Here is a 23,940-nt window from a genome sequence, read left to right as displayed (position 1 = left end):
TCGTTCCGATAGTCATTTCTTTAATCATGGATAGGACTTAGGAACATACTGTGGATCAGAATTGCGGGGAATACTGTCTCATCATTTCTACCAACTTAAAGGTCCAATTAGTATTCTTTTTATGTTATGCAGAAGTATCCTTTTATATAATTTACATAGTCTTTATTACTAATCCTTTGTGTGTATTTTGGTGTTCCTTATTATCCACCCATCTTTTTTTCAATCCCCCATTTCCTAACATATATATATATATAAACAATAGTGAAAACTCTATACGGTTGGTCCTTTGAGCCCGCTTCAAGCCAAGAGGACCAATCAACCCATCTTTGGGTAAGGGCTTCTTCCATGTTTGTTTACTTCCGCTTAACTCATGTACATAAGAAATGAGACTCAACCCACTTCTACTGCAAATTTAGGAGTTCTTTTTCACTCATATATATCTATTAACCTAAAGAATAACAGTATGAAGACACTAAATCTTGAACCTAAAAATAATTGGGATAACAACTTTGAGAAATTTCATGATTCAATAATTACTAAACATACAAATTTAGAATTCCAACTTTGTATCCAAATCTATTTGACAGTTGATTTGGCACCAATCCCTTAATTAAGGATGGAGATAAATGAATAAACCTACCAAATTAACAATCACATGAGTTGAAATCTAACTTTGTATGTGTAGCATATGCCTTCAAGATATCCCTGAAAAAGACTTCAATATATTTGGCATAAACTAATCACATCCTGTGCGTTGCTCTGAAGATAAATAGAATTCTATAAAATGGTGAAATATATATCCTTATTGGTTGCATTTCCGTAGGTTTATCATTAAAAGAGTTTCTGCTAACACTATCTAATCTGGACTTTTCATTTTCAATCAGATAGCATATATTTGAATGATCATACAGCATCTTTTCTTTAGATTGAAACTGAACAGGGCTTGCTATACTTCTTAGCGTTGACCTCACATCACCGTAAGCTAACAAAATCCTTACGAATATCAGCAATAAACACAGTCTAAGATATTCTAAGACTGAAAATCCAGAAACCAATAGCCTCATACCATAATGGAAAAGTGCAATGCCATGTTGCATCTGATTAGGATATTCATATATGCTTGGACTGTAATTCTTCCACAGCTCAACCAAGAAACCGTTGGAACCAAATGTCAAATTAACAACAATCACAACAGAAAGATCATTTTCACAACTCCATTCCTCTTGCGTTTCCAGCATGTTAGAAATTAGGCAAGCATCCAATGGAGAATAGAGTTGATCTCCAGACGCTAATCCAATTATAACTTGAATACTAGTAAAATGGTATTTTAATATTTGACACACAGAAAATCCCATTAATCAAACAGCATCCTTTCAATACAGTTTGATAAAAGAAGACAAAAAAAGACGAAGCCAAGGAGGGGTAGTCAGAGAAGCCTTTTCAGGCATTCCCCTATATGTTCTTAACATCAAGAGGATCAACACAGCATTACAAACTATATATTGCACATTGCAATATGCAATAAGACCCCAAAATACCTATATGATCATAGAAGCTAGAAGTAGGTACCCTCAGGAGGTTGAACCAGCTTCCGGTTGTGTGGGGCTGCCATCTCCTTTTTCAGTTGTGTGAGTATATCTTCCATGGTGTACTCTCGCTGCCAATTTGCTAGAAGTCCAAACTTTTTAGGTTCCACCTGCAGCAATAGAATGTCATCAAATTCTTGCCACACAACCCAATTACCCAGAAATTGAAACCCAAATAAAACAAACACCCATAACAGAGCAATAAAACATGCATAGCACAAACGAGATATTAAAAAAAATTGCAAAAATACTATTTAAAAGTGCCATGAAATCACAACTATACCACTCCCGTTTCATGGTTAACACAAGTCATGTTGATTCGTGAATGGAAACGAACACTTGGTGGCTTCTCTGGATAATCTTTATCACAGAACAGCTTCAATTGGTAAATTCGACCTTCATGTACAGTCTGAAACCCAACCAAGAAAAAAAAAAAAGTAATTTAACATAAAAGCTATCCAAACAAATAAACCATCAAAACACATATTTATATGAGCAACAAAACTTCCCCTCCACAACATAGAATTTAGCTTCTCTGAAAATCCACTCAAATACAACTGTATAAAGAATTACTCTAAAAGTATTCTTCTTCCTATTTGAAAATAGGAAAATTACTGGATACCTTATTCTGAGAAATTTCCCAATTCCCAATCTCCAGTGATTCAGCCCAAAGGGAACACTATGGGAAAGTCCTAGGATGCACTACACTCCATCCAAAACCTATACAGACAGACATAAATTAAAATACTTACTAACTAGTAAACTTTTCACTCAGCATGTTGTGTTATGCCCAGGCTCGATCATTTATAATGTTTCCAAGACAATGATCAAATCTCATTACAAACACCCATAACTGTACACATTGAGCACACAATTTCCTCATTCTTTCATTCATGTGTAGGTGTTTTTTGTGTGGTATAACAAAAAGTCTACCACGCCAGTTCTACTCCAATCCACCGTTTATAGAAGATGCTTGAAACTTAGCTCTAGGATCCCTCAAGAAAAAAGAAAATTGAATTTGAGAAAAAGCAAAAGTGAGTTTCAATCAAAAGTAACATGAACTTCTTTAATCACAACCCTTCACCCCAGCAAATCCCAAGACCACAAGAAATTGGGAGCCTGAGGTTGCTGACGAACACATAACTCAGTCAGAAATTATATCCCCTGCCCATTTGGGTCATAACAGAAGCTAATACTTGATGCATGAGAGGCTCACTGCTTCTGTTAACTATGTGGTTGTGCAACAACTGTAATGTTTCAATTGATAGAACAGTTGTATAACATACATAATTTATCAATGAAATGAATATGCAATTACATTGTGAGGACCGATGATAGTGCCAGTCCAAGAGCGCATGTAAATGTCATCTCCATCATCCATCCCATAGCTGACGGTGCCATCTCCAATACCTTTTTCTCCACGTTCAAGTTCCTCTAACAATCTGAAGTTCCGAGGAACTGCACACAAATTTCTACAATGAGTAACACCAATACACTGCAATGATAATAAACTAAGAAGAGCAGACAGCCAACTTAAAGTGCAAATCACTTCCAATCGTATTAAAATGTATAATGCTCTTCATTGGTAATATCTCTCACCATTGCTTCAAATTTCAAGAATACCATAAAAAATGAAACATGATGAACTTTACTTAGGATGAAAAACTCGAATCTGTGAAATAGATGCAAATTATAGCACATGCACAAATACAAACAAAATTGTGATTACCAAGCAGGAAGCGACTCTATATTCCCAATCTTCAAAATTTTATTAAGCATCAAAGCCATCATCAATAACCGGGTGAGAAAATAATAATAATAATACTTCATCGGTCATAAATGTCTAAAGTAAGCATTTTCAAACTTCACTAAAACATGCCATAGAACATAAATATATCTGTCGGTGCAGGCACACACATAATTGTGTATGCAGAGTTCCTTTTTCCCATCCCGTTATAACATAAAACTAGACGAAACCACTAATGATCAGAACAACAGGATTGTATTGTAGCTCATGTAAAATTACCAATGATTAAAAAAAAAGGATTACACTTTAGCTCACAATTTAACTCCAATTCCCAAAATTTACGTTAACCCATTAAGATTGAAACAACCAGAATAAGGCTGTGATTCAGAACACCAAATAACATGACCACATAACATAACTAGCTTATCTCATTGAATCTCATGACCTAGAAATCAAAAACTTGAGTTAAAAACGGGGTCCCCTCAAACCCTACCATCATTGAAAATGTTAAACTCAAGTTGGAAACTTTGTCAAAGAATTTGATCATCAGATTAAAATATAAATTCAAGTAACCTGCACGAAGTAAATAGCCAAATTATCTATTGGTATACCCTAAACCAAACGTTTAAAATTCCAATACATAATTCAATAATACTAAAATTCCTTAAAATTAAATCCAATTAACAATCAAATAAAGCAACCCAGAAAATTAATAGCCGGAGAAACAAGAACCGAAAACAAACCCACATCAATCTCGTGATAAAAAAATGAATGAATGTTAAAAACCGCTAATACCCATCACTCAATTACACAAAAGAAACGAAACCCAGTACAGGAAAAGTTACAAAACATGAAAATTAATGAAACCCATGAAAAGAAACGGCGAAAACGACAAGATCAAGAGATGAAACTAAAAAAGGTAAGGGATTGAAGAAACTGACCCACGACACTAGATCCTCCTGAGCCAAGCGTCATGGGTGTTTTCCGATGGATGGTTAGCAGAGATCTGAGGGAGAGAAAGGGAAGTCAAGAGGGAGAGAATCTATGAGAAAATAAAGAAAAAGATGAGAATAAAGACGAAAATTTGAGGGCAATCGAGACGAGAGAATGAATGAAGATATTTGATTATGGAGTAATTATAATGAAGCCCCTAAACTTTAGTTTAAATTATAGACATCCCTGTAGTTACAATATTCACTTAAGATACATTTTAACTTTAAATCCGTCGATTAAGGGTGACAAATGACCTCTCCCCTTGTAATCGGATGACAAATCCTTTACTCATTGGCCTTAACCAATATTTTAATAACCAACCCGGGGTGAAACCCGGCAAAGTTGTCTGGTCTTGGGTTGACCAGTTTAATCGGTTTGATCGATCGGTCAAACCAAGTGTCAAAAAATTTAAAATTTAGCAAATACACCCCTAAATATTACGTTAAGTTCCTACATGTTTAAAATTTAGCAAACACACCCCAAATACAAATCGGCAATTGACTAGTAAGTGGCATCAGCACACCAAATGCAATCACAATCATCTCCTGAGCCATTCCCTAGAAAATCTACCCAAGATTTGGCCACCGTCAGTGACTCGGCTCGACAACCCAAGCTATATCTCACTATAGCCGACGTCAACAACCCTCCCTATCACCATGAAAATACTCCTCTCAACCTCCTGACCAAAATCCATCTCACCCCACCCCCGTTCACCTTGCCAATCGACGGTAAAAGCCAGTTGTTGTCGCCATGGGTTTCTTTAATTCTGGTCGATTCACTCACCATAAATCACCTCCACTGCCAACATTGCACTCACCAGCCCTTCCTCTTCAAAACCCCCAACATCCCAACCTTCAATTGTTCGCTGATCATCATCTCAGTTTCTAGGGTATTTGGTAAATAGGAAAATTGGTACCCCGACCTAGTGAAGGTCTTAGGTCCTGATTGAATTGGTTGAACCGATCGAGCCGGGATAGGTTTTAAAACATTGGCTTTAACTATATTCAAATAATCTTGTGTTCGAGTCACTAAGAGATGTACTTACTACGTTTGTGTAATTACCTTTGTCCAATGTGACACAATACAGGTTGCGTGTCAAATACTTCTTGTGTCTTAGAATGAACAAAACAATCTTTTGGATCAAGCATTTGAAAATGAATTGGGCCAAATGAGTGTTGGGCTCGGACCAGATGTGACACAAAACAAGTTTGCGTGTCAAATTTCCTTGTGTTGAATAAGAAATAATGAAATTTTAGTTAATTCAAATACAACCTATTTAATCATTCGTGTCGGAGGTGTCAACATGGATACAACATTGTTATTTAATAGGTGACACAAATATGAATCAATTTGCTTAATTCTTTATGATATGTTTAACCCATGTAACTTGTTCCTGACATGTATAGAGATATTTTATTGTGGGTAATTTCACTAAGGTCTCTAAACTTCAATCTAAATAATAAAAATCCCTATAGTTTCAATACTCATCTAAATATGTTTAAATATGTGGATTAGTGTTAAAAAAACGAGTTGCGGCAAATTTATGTCATGTCAAACAAGAAGAAATTAAATTCTAGTTAATTTAGATTCGACCAATTTAATTGATGTAACGAAACATGATGAACATCCGATATACTCTAGTGTAACAACTTTAATCTAATAATCCACATCGAAATAACTCCAAAGGGAACTATTATGAAATTTTATTAATAAGTCATTGTTGTAGGATAATAAACTAATCCTAATGGTACTAGAATAACCAATTATAGAGGTGTCGAGGAGGATGCAACATGATTATTTGATGGGTGACACAAATATGACCCGCATGAAACAATCAGGTCATATTCATGTCGCAACTTGACTAAGTCCACTTAGCTTTGTGACACTTTAAGCTATTTAACTCATTGATACACATTTAACTCATTTAACTAGTTTATGATATGTTTGACTTATTTAATCCATTTATAGCTTATTTATTAATAGCGTCTTAAATCTAGGTTCCGTTTGGTTAACTATTTTGAGAGTTTTTAAAATAGTCTTTTGAAAAAAGTTAAGTTGAGTAGTATTCTGAGAAGTTTTTTGTATATTTTTTAATAGCATTTTCTAAAAGTATTTAGATTATTTTTAATCCTTTAGGTTTGTTAATTTAACTAAACACCCTCAATAATAAAAGTTTATAAATTGACAAAAACACCCTCATCCACCCACATTTGCCAGATTCTGACCATCTTCCAGCGATGGTGGCTGGAATCTGGCAAATGTGAGTGAGTGGGGGTATTTTTGTCAATTTATAAACTTTTATTATTGGAGGTGTTTAGTTAAATTAACAAACCTAAGGGATTAAAAATAATCTAAATATTTTGAGTTGAATAGAATAATATTGTATTTTAAAGAGAATTTTGAATATTAAAACAAATATATATTTGGATAGGATTAGATAGAATAATAGAATAGTATATGATTAAAACGTTGTACCAAAGGGGCCTTAATTATGTTATAAGTTGGTTACACAACTCATTCAATTAGTAAAATAATCTAAATATTTTGAGTTGAATATAATAATATTGTATTTTAAAGAGAATTTTGAATATTAAAACAAATATGTATTTGGATAGGATTAGATAGAATAATAGAATAATATATGATTAAAATGTTGTACCAATGGGGCCTTAATTATGTTATAAGTTGGTTACACAACTCATTCAATTAGTCATGTCAATGAACGAGTTTGCAAGTTGAATTCCCTCGACCCTCAACCAATCATCACACTATTAAGAACCGATTTGATTTCGCCAATGAAATATGGCACAAATAAGATTAAAAATTAATGATAATCCATTTAAACTATATCAAACTTGTGTTTTTGTCAAAACTTATCACCCCTCACAAATACACAATATTTCATTAACTTTTTTGTTTTACTAAAGCACCGCCATCAACTCAATATTGCATCACAAAATAAACATTATTTTTATTCAAGAAATTATATTAAGTGACCCTTTTTTTGTGTGTGTGATTTGAGAAATAGCTCATTTGTTAAAGTCTCTAAAAAAAAATAGCCCTACTTCAAAAGTTCAACACTAGTTAGACCAAATTACCCTTTCTTAATTAAAAACCTAAAGTGATTGATCTGATACCCACCTATATAACTCGATCGAGTATGTATCGGTCAACGATAAAATGGGTAGAGTTTGTTTTGTTTTAGGACTCTATCTATATTAGTTTCTATCGGTAATCGATAGTCTCCGATAGGGTTTGTATCTGTCTCTATTAGATAGAGTCTTGAAACAAAACAAACTATATCTGATATTAGTTTCTATTAGTGATCGATAAGTGCTTATTCGTTTTTCTATCTGTTGACCCATAGATGCCTACTGGTTAGATATAGGTCACTTTGGCTTTTTAGGTTAAGGGTATTTTGGTCCAACGGATGCTAAAAATTTGGAGTATGGCTATTTCTTGAGATACTTTGAAAAACAAGCTATGTTTCAATCGACTCCCAAAAAAGAGTTTCTTATGATGTTCCTTTTCTTCAGATGTTTATATTTTTTTTATTCAACAGTTGAGAACTTGAGATCGTACTTCAATTTTCTACTTAAACCGTTGACACAAAATTTAAGGTTGATCTATTACAATTCAATGGCTTAAGAGTTGATGAGATGACAATGAAAATAATCACTTCAACTTCCATCTCATATCCGTTAGATTGCAATAATCAATAACACAAATTTCTGTTCCAATTTAAATCATGAATTAAAGTTAAAAATCTCATCCCTTTATTTAAAATGTTATATAATTTTCATTTTAAGATTTGACGTGTGAAAAGATAAATTTAAACTAAAATAACATATATACATAGGAAAATAATGCTAATGATAAGTTGATGTAAAAGTAATAAGATAAAGATGTATAAATGACTCAATTTTAGGTCAAAATGTTTGCTATGGTTTTAAAATTATAGGGAAATTTGTTTAGAGCTAAAAGTAAGAGATGTTAGTAAAATTATTCTTTAGATTTATTTGGAAAGGAGTGATGGTTGATGGGTAGACCGTAGACTTTTTATGAACAAAGTGGATTTTTTTTTTTTTTTTTTTTTTTAAGGAATGGATAGCCCTTGGATGAGTTTGGGCCCAACAGCATAATTCATATTGGAATATGTTAACATCCGCATCAAAAGAAAAAAAAAAAAAAAAAAAAAAAAAAAGAAGAAGAAGTTAAGAATAAATTTTATGATAAGAATTTTCAAATTAATTGACAAATTTGTACATTGCAAATTAGCCCTGGGCGACCGAGTGGTTGGACAAAAACGCTTAGATTTATTACTCAAGAGGTCTTGAGTTCGAGTCACCTATGTTGTTAGTATGGATGATCACTAGAAGGTTTACTCAGTCGTTAACTTTAGGATCCCGAGAGATTTGTTAAGATGAGCGTAATCTGACCCGAACACCTTTAGTCATAAAAAAAAAGGTATAACTATGATATCAGAAGATATCATCAATTTCACAAACTACTACATATTGTTACATAGATTCATTTCTATCATGATTGACATTATTCTATATTATGCTCAAATATTTAAACATTAATTAACTACAGTCAAACCTCTCTATAGTCATAATGGTGAGATTAACCAATTTTATTACACTGAGAATGTTATAACTTAATAAAGATATAGTTACAAAAATTTCTTATTATATATTTTATATTTTAATAGTACAATATTAGGATTTTAATTAATGTTTTAATATTATTACGGTTTCAATTCAGCGTTTCAACTGTCTACTTTTGAAATGTATAGAACATCGTGTCTTGGAACTAACAAAGATAAATGTACTTGGCGAAATTATAAATGCAATTGTTGTATGGGCAATTGATTTGAAACCACAAACAATTGTCAATTCTTTTAAGCATTTCAAAATTAGGACCACCGATGTCGATAAATTGCAAATTACAAATGAAGTGGATAAGGAGAGTCAAATAGTAGATAATTGTCCTAAACAATTTTAAATAAATATTTTATTTCATCTTAAACCTTTAATGTAACATAATATATATATTTTTGCAATATACAAATAATTATTACTATGTGGAGGCAACTTTTATTAAGATGAGATTTAGAAAAATTATAACTTTATATAATATGAAGTTTATTCTTATTTATAAGTATTCCAAATTGAGAATATAATTTGTTATGACTATGTAGAGTTTATTCATCTATAGAGTATCTTTATATAAAGGTTTTATTTTATTTTAATTGTTAATTAAAATTTGGATGAAATAATTTTCCCTAAAAACCAATCTTAGTAATTAGTAGTGCAATATAATACACAAATGCATTATTTATGAAATTTTTTATTAGAAGAATTTTATTATCACGCATTCCATGTTCTTAGAATAAATTAATAGATTTATTCAAATAAATTTCTTAATGAGTTAAAATTAGAAATTCAAGTGTTTGATGAATTTTATGTTGAAAATATTATGGATGTGTAAGGATCAAATGAAGAAAATGATGGAGATATTTCATAATATTTTTAAAGTTTTTAATTATATGGATTAAAGTCAAATCTCTTAACATCAAACTTCAGTTATGGTATGTATTACTCCACTAATATTTTCACCACCCGGAATCGGTAATTCAGCTCAAGGATAAACGACAATAATCCTGGGGTTTTATTTAATAATTATTATTTTTTATGTTTTAAAGTAAGTGTCTAGAGAGCAATTAGGTAAATATTTATAATATTAAAAGATCGGAACTGTTGTTGTTAGGGGCCGGACCATTGTCACTTGACGATCGCTGGAGACGTGTCTGGATACAGTATTGGCATCAGAATGATCAGCATGAACCAATCTATCTTATGACGGTGGAATCATCAACAAATATTGCAGCGTTCGGTAACAGGAGGCAAGGATATATTTGGTCTCCTCTTGCGACCAAATGTAACGATGCTTTGTTGTGCTTCCACCGACGTCAAATAAATTGGCTTGCGTCACCCATGACTAATATATAATGTCACTAACAGTGATTTTATTAATGAATAATAATATAAAAAGTTAACTCAATGAATACTCAACGACTATAAAATAACTATATATCAATTAAGAGTATTATCGTATCAGTTTGTACATGTAGAAATTAGTTACGCCACCAACTAACAATTGAAATTAAACTTTGAATTATATACCATAAAACCTCTCTATAATTATAATGGTGGAGTCAAACTAATTTTATTAGTATGAAAAAGTTATAATTTAATAGGGATATAGTTACAAAAATTATTATTTTGACTTAATTATCCTTAAAGCAAGTGGTATAGAGATAAAGTATGCATTACCCTTAATAGTTAATTAATGAAACATGTCAAATCCAATGTATAGAAATTGATAAAAAAGATAGTCATAGTTTCAAAAAACTAGTATATGTATCTATGTAGTGTTACGAATATGCAAAGTAATCTGAAAAGTTTAAAATTTTGTATTTTCTTTAATGTTTTTCTCTCAATATAAATTCCATAAATACATTGTACTATAACACAATCCATGCAATATTTAACCAATTCAAGTGATATATTTTCTTCTTCCTCTAGCAAATCAACCATGCCACCCAAAGTTAATACACGAACTCATAACATATATTTTTTGCAATATATAGATAATTATTACTATATGGAGACAAATTTTTTAGGACCTATAAAAATTATAACTTATTACAATGTGAAGTTTATTCTCATTTATGACTGGTCCAAATTGGGACCATGATTTTTTACGACTGCACGAAGATTATTCTTATATAAAATATCATTATTGAGATGTTTTGTTATATTTTTAAATAAGATATTGCGAAATTTCGTCTTCATTATTAAGTCTTAATCTTAATAACTGCATAAGTATTATGCAGTGGCGAAGCTAGGAATTCAAGTGGGGGAGGCGAAATTCTAAAAATGATAAAATTCATTTTTTTTTATAATAATAAATATAGAAACTTTAATAGTTGTTCTTAATATTCTTTATTTAATACAATTATAAGTTTCCAAATATATGGTAAAACAAATAAAGAAAATCGTATTAACATAGGAAATTAGTAAAAAGTCCTAATTTTCTAAAGGTAAATTAAACTAAAGAAATTAAGTAGAATATCATTCATGAAGTAATAAAGAGTTTAAGCTGTCTCAAAACTTTAATTTTTTAAGTTTGTATAAAAAATTGTTTTATTTATTTATAATCTAAATTTTCAATTAGTTTGTTTTAGAGCTTAATTATTGGGTTGAGTAATTAATTTGCATATGGTGGGTCCTATTTATAAATCAAAATTTCCATTTAGTTTATTTTTAGACTTAACATACTTTGGGTAAAAGTTGGGGAGGTAAGTAATTTTTGCAGGTTGGGGACCTTGGGTTTGATTATTTGAGTACATTTAGATCCCAATACTTTGTAGATTGAAATTATATATAAAGTATTGGGATCTAAATGTAATAACTTTCAAAAACATTTAAAGCGTAGAATATAGAAATTTATGTCATCACTCCTTGAGTAATTTCTTACGGCTTTTATACTGTACATAGGATAGGATAAAAATACATTTAAATGGTTGTGATTAAATTTAGCAGGAATCATGACTAAATCATAGAAATGACATAAGTTAGGTTATTTCTAAAGAGAAAATTCTTGATTTTCAAGCAAAGTAGCAAACTACGCTAACCATGAAATATTTACTAGTGATCAGTAAAAAAAGAAAAATGCTCTTTTCACATAATAAAAAGAAAATAAATATTCTTGATATATATATTCAATTGAGCGTTTAATTTTGGATTTTTATTTTGGTCCAAAATGTCATATTTCAAAGTTTTGGGGTTTAATTTTGCTCAATCGACCCAATGGTTGTCCTTTTCGGCATCTGAATTGGGCAAAAGCCATATTTTTGGGCTCTATAATCTGATCGACTGAATTGAATCTGGTTGACCAGCATGGTAGTTGAATTTTCCCAACAACTAGTGCCCCACGTGGGCGCCACGTAGGTCTCACGTCAAATTCTATTGACCAGGTTCAAGACGATCGATCAGATTCTATGATTTTCAATGCATTTTAACATTCTAAAACTTGCATATACAAAACCAAGTGTTTAGATAATTTTGGAGAGCTTTCACTTGCAAATCTCATTTTCTACCACATACCCTTGCATATACACTTGTTCATCTACTCTTTGAGAGAGTTTTTCATATTTTATCAATCAAATTTCGAGTTGTAAAAGAGTGAGGTTTACTCTTGGGTTTGTGGGAAGCAATAATGAGAAAAAGTAAGTCCTAGTGTGTGAGACAAAGCTTTCAATTGCACTTTGTGAAGCAATTATATGTAAAAGTTTGATAACACTTAAGAGGAAAGCTATTTGTGTTGGATTTGCTTGGTCGAGTGATCAACCAAGGGAGATAGTGAAATACTCTAAGGGGGAAAGCTTGGAGAAGTGGACATAGGCTGGGTTTAAGCCGAACCACTATATATCGCTTGTGTTTGCATCTCTCTTCCCTTCTCTCTTTATTTTGCACAGCTTACTTTATACTTGTTCATACTTGCTTGCACACTCACATATTGCACTAGAAGAGACCCTAAGTCACAAATTGTTCAAATTTGCTCATATAGCTGAAAAATGACCTTAGGTGCTTTAAAGGTATAATTCACCCCCTCTTAAGACCATTTTGATCCTTCACTAATGATATATAGGTTTCTATCTTTTTTTAGACCTAAGGGAGATTTTATTATTTAATTAAACTTGAGGGAGTTCATTAAATTTTAAGATACATTTATATATTGGACCAATCCTATTTAGTACCCCTTGATTATCCAAAATTACCATTTGGTCTCTGTGATATCAAGATTACACAACCACCTCCTTTGCAGGCATGCAACTAGTTTTTGGTTGTTGTTGTTAAAGCTAACTTTTGACTTAAAAAAGCATCAATGAAAATAAGTTTCTACAATATTAAGGACAATTTTTAAAAATTTCAAAAAAAATTTAAAGTTAATCTCAAAAATTCAAAAAAAAAAAAAAAAAATTAGAAATTTCAAAACAATTAAAAAAAAATTATTTTAAAATCTTTTTGAACTTGCAAGGTTTTTGATTAATTTTTCTAAAATGTTTTATTATTTTTGCTTCTTTATATATATATATATATTTTTTGCATTAAAGATTAATCCTCCTAAAGTATGATAAAATAACACAAATCCGCTTGAAGTTTTTAAAATAACAAAAATTTCATTTGCTTTAAGATGACACAAATTGAATCAATTTGCTTAATTTTATGATAGTTAACCCATGTAACTGTTCCTGACATGTATAGAGATATTTTATGGGTAATTTCACTAAGGTCTCTAAACTTCAATCTAATAATAAAATCCCTATAGTTTCAATACTCATCTAATATTAAATATGTGGATTGTGTTAAAAAAACGAGTTGCGGCAAATTTATGTCATGTCAAACAAGAAGAAATTAAATTCTAGTTAATTTAGATTCGACATTTAATTGATGTAACGAAACATGATGAACATCCGATATACTCTAGTGTAACAACTTTAATCTAATAATCCACATCGAAATAACTCCAAAGGGAACTATTAGAATTTTATTAATAAGTCATTGTGTTGTAGGATAATAAACTAATCCTAAGTAACTAGAATAACCAATTATAGAGGTGTCGAGGAGGAGCAACATGATATTTGTGGTGACACAAATATGACCCGCATGAACAATCAGGTCAATCATGTCGCAACTTGACTAAGTCCACTTAGCTTTGTGACACTTAGCTATTTAACTCATTGATACACATTTAACTCATTTAACTAGTTTATGATATGTGACTTATTTAATCCATTTATAGCTTATTATTAATACAGTCTTAAATCTAGGTTCCGTTTGGTTAACTATTTTGAGAGTTTTTAAATAGTCTTTTGAAAAAGTTAAGTTGAGTAGTATTCTGAGAAGTTTTTGTATATTTTTTAATACATTTTCTAAAAGTATTTAGATTATTTTAATCTTTAGGTTTGTTAATTTAACTAAACACCCTCAATAATAAAAGTTTATAAATTGACAAAACACCTCATCCACCCACATGGCCAGATTCTGACCATCTTCCAGCGATGGTGGCTGGAATCTGGCAATGTGAGTGATGGGGGTATTTTGTCAATTTATAAACTTTTATTATTGGAGGTGTTTAGTAAATAACAAACCTAAGGATTAAAAATAATCTAAATATTTGAGTTGAATAGAATAATATTGTATTTTAAAGAGAATTTTGAATATTAAAACAAATATATATTTGGATAGGATTAGATAGAATAATAGAATAGTATATGATTAAACGTTGTACAAAGGGCCTTAATTATGTTATAAGGGTTACACAACTCATCATTAGTAAAATAATCTAAATATTTTGTTGAATAAATAATGTATTTTTAAGAGAATTGAATATTAAAAATATGTTTTGGATAGGATTAGATAGAATAAAAAATATATGATTAAATGTTGTACCAAAGGGCCTTAATTATGTTATAGTTGGTTACACAACTCATTCAATTAGTCATGTCAATGAACGAGTTTGCAAGTGAATTCCTCGACCCTCAACCAATCATCACACTATTAAGAACCGACTTGATTTCGCCAATGAAATATGGCACAAATAAGATTAAAAATAATGATAATCCATTTAAACTATATCAAACTTGTGTTTTGTCAAAAATTATCACCCCTCACAATACACAATATTTCATTAAATTTTTGTTTTACTAAAGCACCGCCATCAAATCATATTGCATCACAAATAAACATTATTTTTATTCGAGAAATTTATTAAGTGACCCTTTTTTGTGTGTGTGATTTGAGAAATGCTCATTTGTTAAAGTCTCAAAAAAAAAAAATAGCCCTACTTCAAAAGTTAACACTAGTTAGACCAAATTACCCTTTCTTAATAAAAACCTAAAGTGATTGATCTATACCCACCTATATAACTGATCGAGTATGTATCGGTCAACGATAAAATGGGTAGAGTTTGTTTTGTTTTAGGACTCTATCTTATTAGTTTTCTTCGGTAATCAATAGTCTCGATAGGGTTTTATCTGTCTTATTAGATAGAGTCTTGAAACAAAACAAACTATATCTGATATTAGTTTCTATTAGTGATCGATAAGTGCTTATTCTTTTCTATGTTGACCCTAGATGCCTACTGGTTAGTATAGGTCACTTTGGCTTTTAGGTTAAGGGTATTTTGGTCCAACGGATGCTAAAAATTGGAGTAGGCTATTTTTGAGATACTTTGAAAAACAAGCTATGTTTCAATCGACTCCCAAAAAATAGGTTATCTAATATGATGTTCCTTTTTTGATTTATATTTTTTTATTCAACAGTTGAGAACTTGAGATCTACTTCAATTTTCTACTTAAACCGTTGACACAAAATTAAACGGTTGATCTATTACAATTCAGTGGCTTAAGAGTTGATGAGATGACAATGAAAATACATCTTCAACTTCCATCTCAATCCGTTAGATTGCAATAAATCAATAACCACAAATTTCTTATCCATTTAAATCATGATTTAAGTTAAAAAATCTCATCCCTTATTTAAAATGTTATATAAATTTCATTTTAAGATTGAGTGTGAAAAGATAAATTTAAACTAATAACTATATACATGAGGAAATAATGCTATAGATAAGTTGATGTAATAAGTAATAAGATAAAGATGTATAAAATGACTCAATTTAGGTCAAAAGTTTGCTATGGTTTTAAAATTATAGGGAAATTTGTTTGAGCTAAAAGTAAGAGATGTTAGTAAAATTATTCTTTAGATTATTTGGAAAAGGAGTGATGGTTGATGGGGAGACCGTAGACTTTTTATGAAAAGTGGATTTTTTTTTTTTTTTTTTTTTAAGGGAATGGATAGCCCTTGGATGAGTTTGGCCCAACAGCATAATTCAATTGGAATATGTTAACATCCGCATAAAAAAAAAAAAGAAAAAAAAAAAAAAAAAAAAAAAAAGAAGTTAAGAATAAATTTTATATAAGAATTTTCAAATTAATTGACAAATTTGTACATGCGAAATAGCCCTGGCGACGAGTGGTTGGAAAAAACGCTGATTTATTACTCAAGAGGTTTGAATTCGAGTACTATGTTGTTAGTATGGATATCACTAGAAGGTTTACTCGTCGTTAACTTTAGGATCCCGAGGATTGTTAAGTATGCGTAATTCTGAACAACCCTTGTCATAAAAAAAAAAAGTATAACTATGATATCAAAGATATCATCATTTCACAAACTAATACATATTGTTCATAATTCATTCTATCATGATTGACATTATTCTATATTATGCTCAAATATTAAACATAATTAACTACAGTCAAACCTCTCTATAGTCATAATGGTGAGATACAATTTTATTACACTGAATGTTATAACTTAATAAAGATATAGTTACAAAAAATTATTATAATATTTTATATTTTAAAGTACAATATTAGATTTAATAATGTTTTAAATTATTAGTTTCAATTGGTTTCAACTGTCTACTTTTGAAATGTATAGAACATCGTGTCTTGGAACTAACAAAGATAAATGTACTTGGCGAAATTATAATGCAATTGTGTCATGGGCAATTGATTTGAAACCACAAACAATTGTCAATTCTTAAGCATTCAAAATTAGGACCACCGATGTCGATAATTGCAAATTACAAATGAGTGTATAAGGAGAGTCAAATAGTAGATGCTAATGTCCAAACAATTTAAATAAATATTTTATTTCATCTTAACCTTTAATGTAACATAATATATATTTTTCAATATACAAATAATTATTACTATGTGGAGGCCCTTTTATAAGAGAGATTTAGAAATTATAACTTATATAATATGAGTTTATTCTATTTATAAGTATCCAAATTGGAATATAATTTGTTATGACTATGTAGAGTTTATCATCTATAGAGTATCTATAGAAGGTTTTATTTTATTTTAATTGTTAATTAAAATTTGGATGAAATAATTTTCCCTAAAAACCAATCTTAGTAATTGTAGTGCAATATAATACACAAATGATTATTTATGAAATTTTTATTAGAAGAATTTTATTATCACAGCATTCCATGTTCTTAGAATAAATTAATAGATTTATTCAAATAAATTTCTTAATGAGTTAAAATTAGAAATTCAAGTGTTTGATGAATTTTATGTTGAAAATATTATGATGTGTAAGGATCAAATGAAGAAAATGATGGAGATATTTCATAATATTTTTAAAGTTTTTAATTATATGGATTAAAGTCAAATCTCTTAACATCAAACTTCAGTTATGGTATGTATTACTCCACTAATATTTTCACCATTGGAATCGGTAATTCAGCTCAAGGATAAACGACAATAATCCTGGGGGCGAACGACTTATGCATACCCAAGATTTGTTGAAACGACAAGTTGGTATTCAAAAGTTTTAAAATGACAATAGGTACCTTCCGTCATGTTCTGTTAGTGATTTTTATTTGATAATAGTAAAAAGACTAAAATGCCCTTAAAAGTTTAATATTTTAGTTTTTTATAATTTAAAAATTTCTAAAAAACCCCCAGGTTTGCTAATTTGAACTAAATACCCCAATATATAAAAAGTTTATAAAATAACAAATACACCCCCCCGCCACCCACAGTGCCAGTTACGGCCACCACCGCCGGACTCTTGCGGAAAATTGTGTTACGACACAGATCCGACGGTCTGTGTCGTAACACAATTTTCGGTCAGATTCCGCGGTGGTGGCCGGAATCTGGCACTGTGGGTGGGGGGGTGTTTTTGTTATTTTATAAATTTTATATATTGGGGCATTTAGTCAAATTAGCAAACTTGGGGTTTTTAGAAATTTTTAAATTTATAAAAAACTAAAAATTAAACTTTCAGGGTATTTTAGTCTTTTCACTATTATCAAACGAAAATCATTAACAGAACATGACGGAAGGTACCCATTTATCGTTTCAAAATCTTTTGGGTATCAACTTATCGTTTCGACAAACATTGAGTATGTATAAGTCGTTCTCCCTAATCCTGGAGTTTATTTAAATTATTATTTTTTATGTTTTAAAGTAAGTGTCTAGAGAGCAATTAGGTAATATTTATAATATTAAAAGATCGAACTGTGTTGTTAGGGGCCGGACCATTGTCACTGACGATCGCTGGGACGTGTCTGGATACAGTATGGCATCAGAATGATCAGCATGAACCAATCTATCTTATGACGGTGGAATCATCAACAAATATTGCAGCGTTCGGTAACAGGAGGCAAGGATATATTGGTCTCCTCTTGCGACCAAATGAACGATGCTTTGTTGTGCTTCCACCGACGTCAAATAAATTGGCTTGCGTCACCCATGACTAATAATAATGTCACTAACAGTGATTTTAAATGAATAATAATATAAAAGTTAACTCAATGAATACTCAACGACTATAAAATAACTATATATCAATTAAGAGTATATCGTATCAGTTTGTACATGTAGAAATTAGTTACGCCACCAACTACAATTGAAATTAAACTTTGAATTATATACCATAAAACCTCTCTATAATATAATGGTGGAGTCAAACTAATTTTATTGTATGAAAAAGTTATAATTTAATAGGGATATAGTTCAAAAATTATTATTTGACTTAATTATCCTTAAAGCAAGTGGTATAGAGATAAAGTAGATTACCCTTAATAGTTAATTAATGAAAAAGTGTCAAATCCAATGTATAGAAATTGATAAAAAAGATAGTCATAGTTTCAAAAAACTAGTATTAGTATTATGTAGTGTTACGAATAGCAAAGTAATCTGAAAAGTTAAAATTTTGTATTTTCTTTAATGTTTTTCTCTCAATATAATTCCATAAATACATTGTACTTAACACAATCCATGCATATTTAACCAATTCAAGTGATATATTTCTTCTTCCTCTAGCAAATCAACATGCCACCCAAAGTTAATACACGAACTCATAACATATATTTTTTGCAATATAGATAATTATTACTTATGGAGACAAATTTTTTAGGACCTATAAAATTATAACTTATTACAATGTGAGTTTATTCTCATTTATGACTGGTCCAAATTGGGACCATGATTTTTTACGACTGCACGAAGATTATTCTTATATAAAATATCCTTATTGAGATGTTTTGTTTATTTTAAATAAGTATTGCGAAATTCGTCTTCATTATAAGTCTTAATCTTAATAACTGCATAAGTATTATGCAGTGGCGAAGTAGGAATTCAAGTGGGGGAGGCGAAATTCTAAAATGATAAAATTCATTTTTTTTATAATAATAAATATAGAAACTTTAATAGTTGTTCTTAATATTCTATTTAATACAATTATAAGTTTCCAAATATGGTAAAACAATAAAAGAAAATGGTAAACATAGGAAATTAGTAAAAAGTCCTAATTTTCTAAAGGTAAATTAAACTAAAGAAATTAAGTAGAATATCATTCATGAAGTAATAAAGAGTTTAAGCTGTCTCAAAACTTTAATTTTTTAAGTTTGTTAAAAAATTGTTTTATTTATTTATAATCTAAATTTTCAATTAGTTGTTTAGAGCTTAATTATTGGGTTGGTAATTAATGTGATTGGTGGGTCCTATTTATAAATCAAAATTTCCATTTAGTTTATTTTTAGACTTAACATACTTGGGTAAAAGTTGGGAGGTAAGTAATTTTTGCAGGTTGGGGACCTTGGGTTTGATTATTTGAGTACATTTAGATCCCATACTTTGTAGATTGAAATTATATATAAAGTATTGGGATCTAAATGTAATAACTTTCAAAAACATTTAAAGCGTAGAATATAGAAATTTATGTCATCACTCCTTGAGTAATTCTTACGGCTTATACTGTACATAGGATAGGATAAAATACATTTAAATGGTTGTGATTAAATTTAGCAGGAATCATGACTAAATCATAGAAATGACATAAGTTAGGTTATTTCTAAAGAGAAAATTCTGATTTTCAAGCAAAGTAGCAAACTACGCAACCATGAAATATTTACTAGTGATCAGTAAAAAAGAAAAATGCTCTTTTCACAAATAAAAAGAAAATAAATATTCTTGATATATATTCAATTGAGCGTTTAATTTTGGATTTTTATTTTGGTCCAAATGTCATATTTCAAAGTTTTGGGGTTTAATTTTGCTCAATCGACCCAATGGTTGTCCTTTTCGGCATCTGAATTGGGCAAAAGCCAATATTTGGGCTCTATAATCTGATCGACTGAATTGAATCTGGTTGACCAGCATGGTAGTTGAATTTTCCCAAAACTAGTGCCCCACGTGGGCGCCACGTAGGTCTCACGTCAAATTCTATGACCAGGTTCAAGACGATCGATCAGATTCTATGATTTTCAATGCATTTTAACATTCTAAAACTTGCATATACAAAACCAAGTGTTTAGATAATTTTGGAGAGCTTTCACTTGCAAATCTCATTTTCTACCACATACCCTTGCATATACATTCTCTACTCTTTGAGAGAGTTTTTCATATTTTATCAATCAAATTTGAGTTGTAAAAGAGTGAGGTTTACTCTTGGGTTTGTGGGAAGCAATAATGAGAAAAAGTAAGTCTAGTGGTGAGACAAAGCTTTCAATTGCACTTTGTGAAGCAATTATATGTAAAAGTTTGATAACACTTAAGAGGAAAGCTTTGTGTTGGATTTGCTTGGTCGAGTGATCAACCAAGGGAGATAGTGAAATACTCTAAGGGGGAAAGCTTGGAGAAGTGGACATAGGCTGGGTTTAAGCGACACCACTATATATCGCTTGTGTTTGCATCTCTCTTCCTTCTCTCTTTATTTTGCACAGCTTACTTTATACTTGTTCATACTTGCTTGCACACTCACATATTGCACTAGAAGAGACCTAAGTCACAAATTGTTCAAATTTGCTCATATAGCTGAAAAATGACCTTAGGTGCTTTAAAGGTATAATTCACCCCCTTAAGACCATTTTGATCCTCACTAATGATATATAGGTTTCTATCTTTTTTAGACCTAGAGGAGTTTTATTATTTAATTAAAATTGAGGAGTTCATAAATTTTAAGATACATTTATATATGGACAACCTATTTAGTACCCCTTGATTATCCAAAATTACCATTTGGTCTCTGTGTATCAAGATTACACAACCACCTCCTTTGCAGGCATGCAAATGTTTTTGGTGTTGTTGTTAAGCTAACTTTTGACTTAAAAAAGCATCAATGAAAATAAGTTTCTACAATATTAAGGACAATTTTTAAAAATTTCAAAAAAAATTTAAAGTTAATCTCAAAAATTCAAAAAAAAAAAAAAAAATTAGAAATTTCAAAACAATTAAAAAAAAATTATTTTAAATCTTTTTGAACTTGCAAGGTTTTTGATAATTTTTCTAAAAGTTTTATTATTTTTGCTTCTTTATATATAATATATATTTTTGCATTAAGATTAATCTCCAAAGTATGATAAAATAACACAAATCCGCTTGAAGTTTTTAAAATAACAAAAATTTCATTTGCTTTAAGATTTACGTGTTAAATAAATGGTTCACGACAATGATAAATATTATTAACTCCTAACAGTTTATTCTCATTTATGACTGGTCCAAATTGGGACAGATTTGCTTCAAATTTCAAGAATACCATAAAAAATGAAACATAATGCACTTTACTTAGGATGAAAAGCTCGAATATGTGAAATAGATGCAAATTATAGCACATGCACAAATACAAACAAAATTGTGATTACCAAGCAGGAAGTGACTCTATATTCCCAAGCTTCAAAATTTTATCAAGCATCAAAGCCATCATCAACAACCGGGTGAGAAAATAATAATAATAATACTTCATCGGTCATTAATATCTAAAGTAAGCATTTTCAAACTTCACTAAAACATGCCATAGAACATAAATATATCTGTCGGTGCAGGCACACACATAATTGTGTATGCAGAGTTCCTTTTTCCCATCCCGTTATAACATAAAACTAGACGAAACCACTAATGATCAGAACAACAGGATTGTATTGTAGCTCATGTAAAATTACCAATGATTAAAAAAAAAGGATTACACTTTAGCTCACAATTTAACTCCAATTCCCAAAATTTACGTTAACCCATTAAGATTGAAACAACCAGAATAAGGCTGTGATTCAGAACACCAAATAACATGACCACATAACATAACTAGCTTATCTCATTGAATCTCATGACCTAGAAATCAAAAACTTGAGTTAAAAACGGGGTCCCCTCAAACCCTACCATCATTGAAAATGTTAAACTCAAGTTGGAAACTTTGTCAAAGAATTTGATCATCAGATTAAAATATAAATTCAAGTAACCTGCACGAAGTAAATAGCCAAATTATCTATTGGTATACCCTAAACCAAACGTTTAAAATTCCAATACATAATTCAATAATACTAAAATTCCTTAAAATTAAATCCAATTAACAATCAAATAAAGCAACCCAGAAAATTAATAGCCGGAGAAACAAGAACCGAAAACAAACCCACATCAATCTCGTGATAAAAAAATGAATGAATGTTAAAAACCGCTAATACCCATCACTCAATTACACAAAAGAAACGAAACCCAGTACAGGAAAAGTTACAAAACATGAAAATTAATGAAACCCATGAAAAGAAACGGCGAAAACGACAAGATCAAGAGATGAAACTAAAAAAGGTAAGGGATTGAAGAAACTGACCCACGACACTAGATCCTCCTGAGCCAAGCGTCATGGGTGTGTTCGGATGGATGGTTAGCAGAGATCTGAGGGAGAGAAAGGGAAGTCAAGAGGGAGAGAATCTATGAGAAAATAAAGAAAAAGATGAGAATAAAGAGGAAATTTTGAGGGCAAGCGAGAGGAGAGAATGAATAATATAAAGATATTTGATTATGGAGTAATTTTCATGAAGCCCCTAAACTTTAGTTTAACTTATAGACATCCCTGTAGTTACAATATTCACCTAAGATACATTTAAACTTTAAATCCGTCGATTAAGGGTGACAAATGACCTCTCCCCTTATGGTCGGATGACAAATCCTTTACTCATTGGCCTTAGCCAATATTTTAATAACCACTCGGGGTGAAACCCATCAAAGTTGTCAGGTCTTGGGTTGACCAGTTTAATCAGTTTGACCGATCAGTCAAACCGAGTGTTAAAAAATTTAAAATTTAGCAAATACACTCCTAAATATTACGTTAAGTTTCTACATGTTTAAAATTTAGCAAACACACCCCAAATGCATATCTGCAGTCAACCAGTCGGTGGCATCGACACACCGTATGCAATCACAATCATCCCTTGAGCCATTCCTCAGAAAATCTATCTAAAATTTAGCCATCGTCGGTGACTCAGCTCGACAACCCAAGCTATATCTCACTACCGCCAACGTCGACAACCCTCCCAATCACCATGAAAATACTCCACTTGGCCTTCTGACCAAAATCCATCGCACCCCACTCCCATTGACCTTGCCAATTGACAGTAAAAGTCGGCTGTTGTCACCATAGGTTTTTTTAATTCCAATCGATTCACTCACTAGAAATCACCTCTATTGCCACC

General features: G+C 30.7%; 1 protein-coding gene across 2 annotated transcripts; it reads right to left on the bottom strand.

Annotated features, from left to right (window-relative positions):
* Positions 1 to 1,289: 1,289 nt before the first annotated feature.
* On the bottom strand, positions 1,290 to 23,237 carry LOC116143857 (ubiquitin-conjugating enzyme E2 variant 1D). Of its 2 annotated transcripts, none has more exons than XM_031429307.1 (4): positions 23,079 to 23,237; positions 2,905 to 3,044; positions 1,870 to 1,995; positions 1,290 to 1,696 (listed from the first exon to the last, which is right to left on the bottom strand). In XM_031429307.1, exons 1-4 carry the CDS (start codon positions 23,110 to 23,112, stop codon positions 1,556 to 1,558), a joined length of 441 nt encoding a protein of 146 aa, XP_031285167.1. In that variant the 5' UTR covers positions 23,113 to 23,237; the 3' UTR covers positions 1,290 to 1,555. The 2 variants fall into 2 exon arrangements, with proteins under 2 accessions (XP_031285167.1, XP_031285166.1); XM_031429306.1 differs by lacking the exon at positions 23,079 to 23,237 and adding an exon at positions 4,275 to 4,410.
* Positions 23,238 to 23,940: the final 703 nt, after the last annotated feature.

The sequence above is a fragment of the Pistacia vera genome, unplaced genomic scaffold (assembly GCF_008641045.1).
Source record: "Pistacia vera cultivar Batoury unplaced genomic scaffold, PisVer_v2 Contig433, whole genome shotgun sequence".
NCBI classification, from domain to species: domain Eukaryota; kingdom Viridiplantae; phylum Streptophyta; class Magnoliopsida; order Sapindales; family Anacardiaceae; genus Pistacia; species Pistacia vera.
This window is presented reverse-complemented; position numbering and strand designations above follow the sequence as displayed.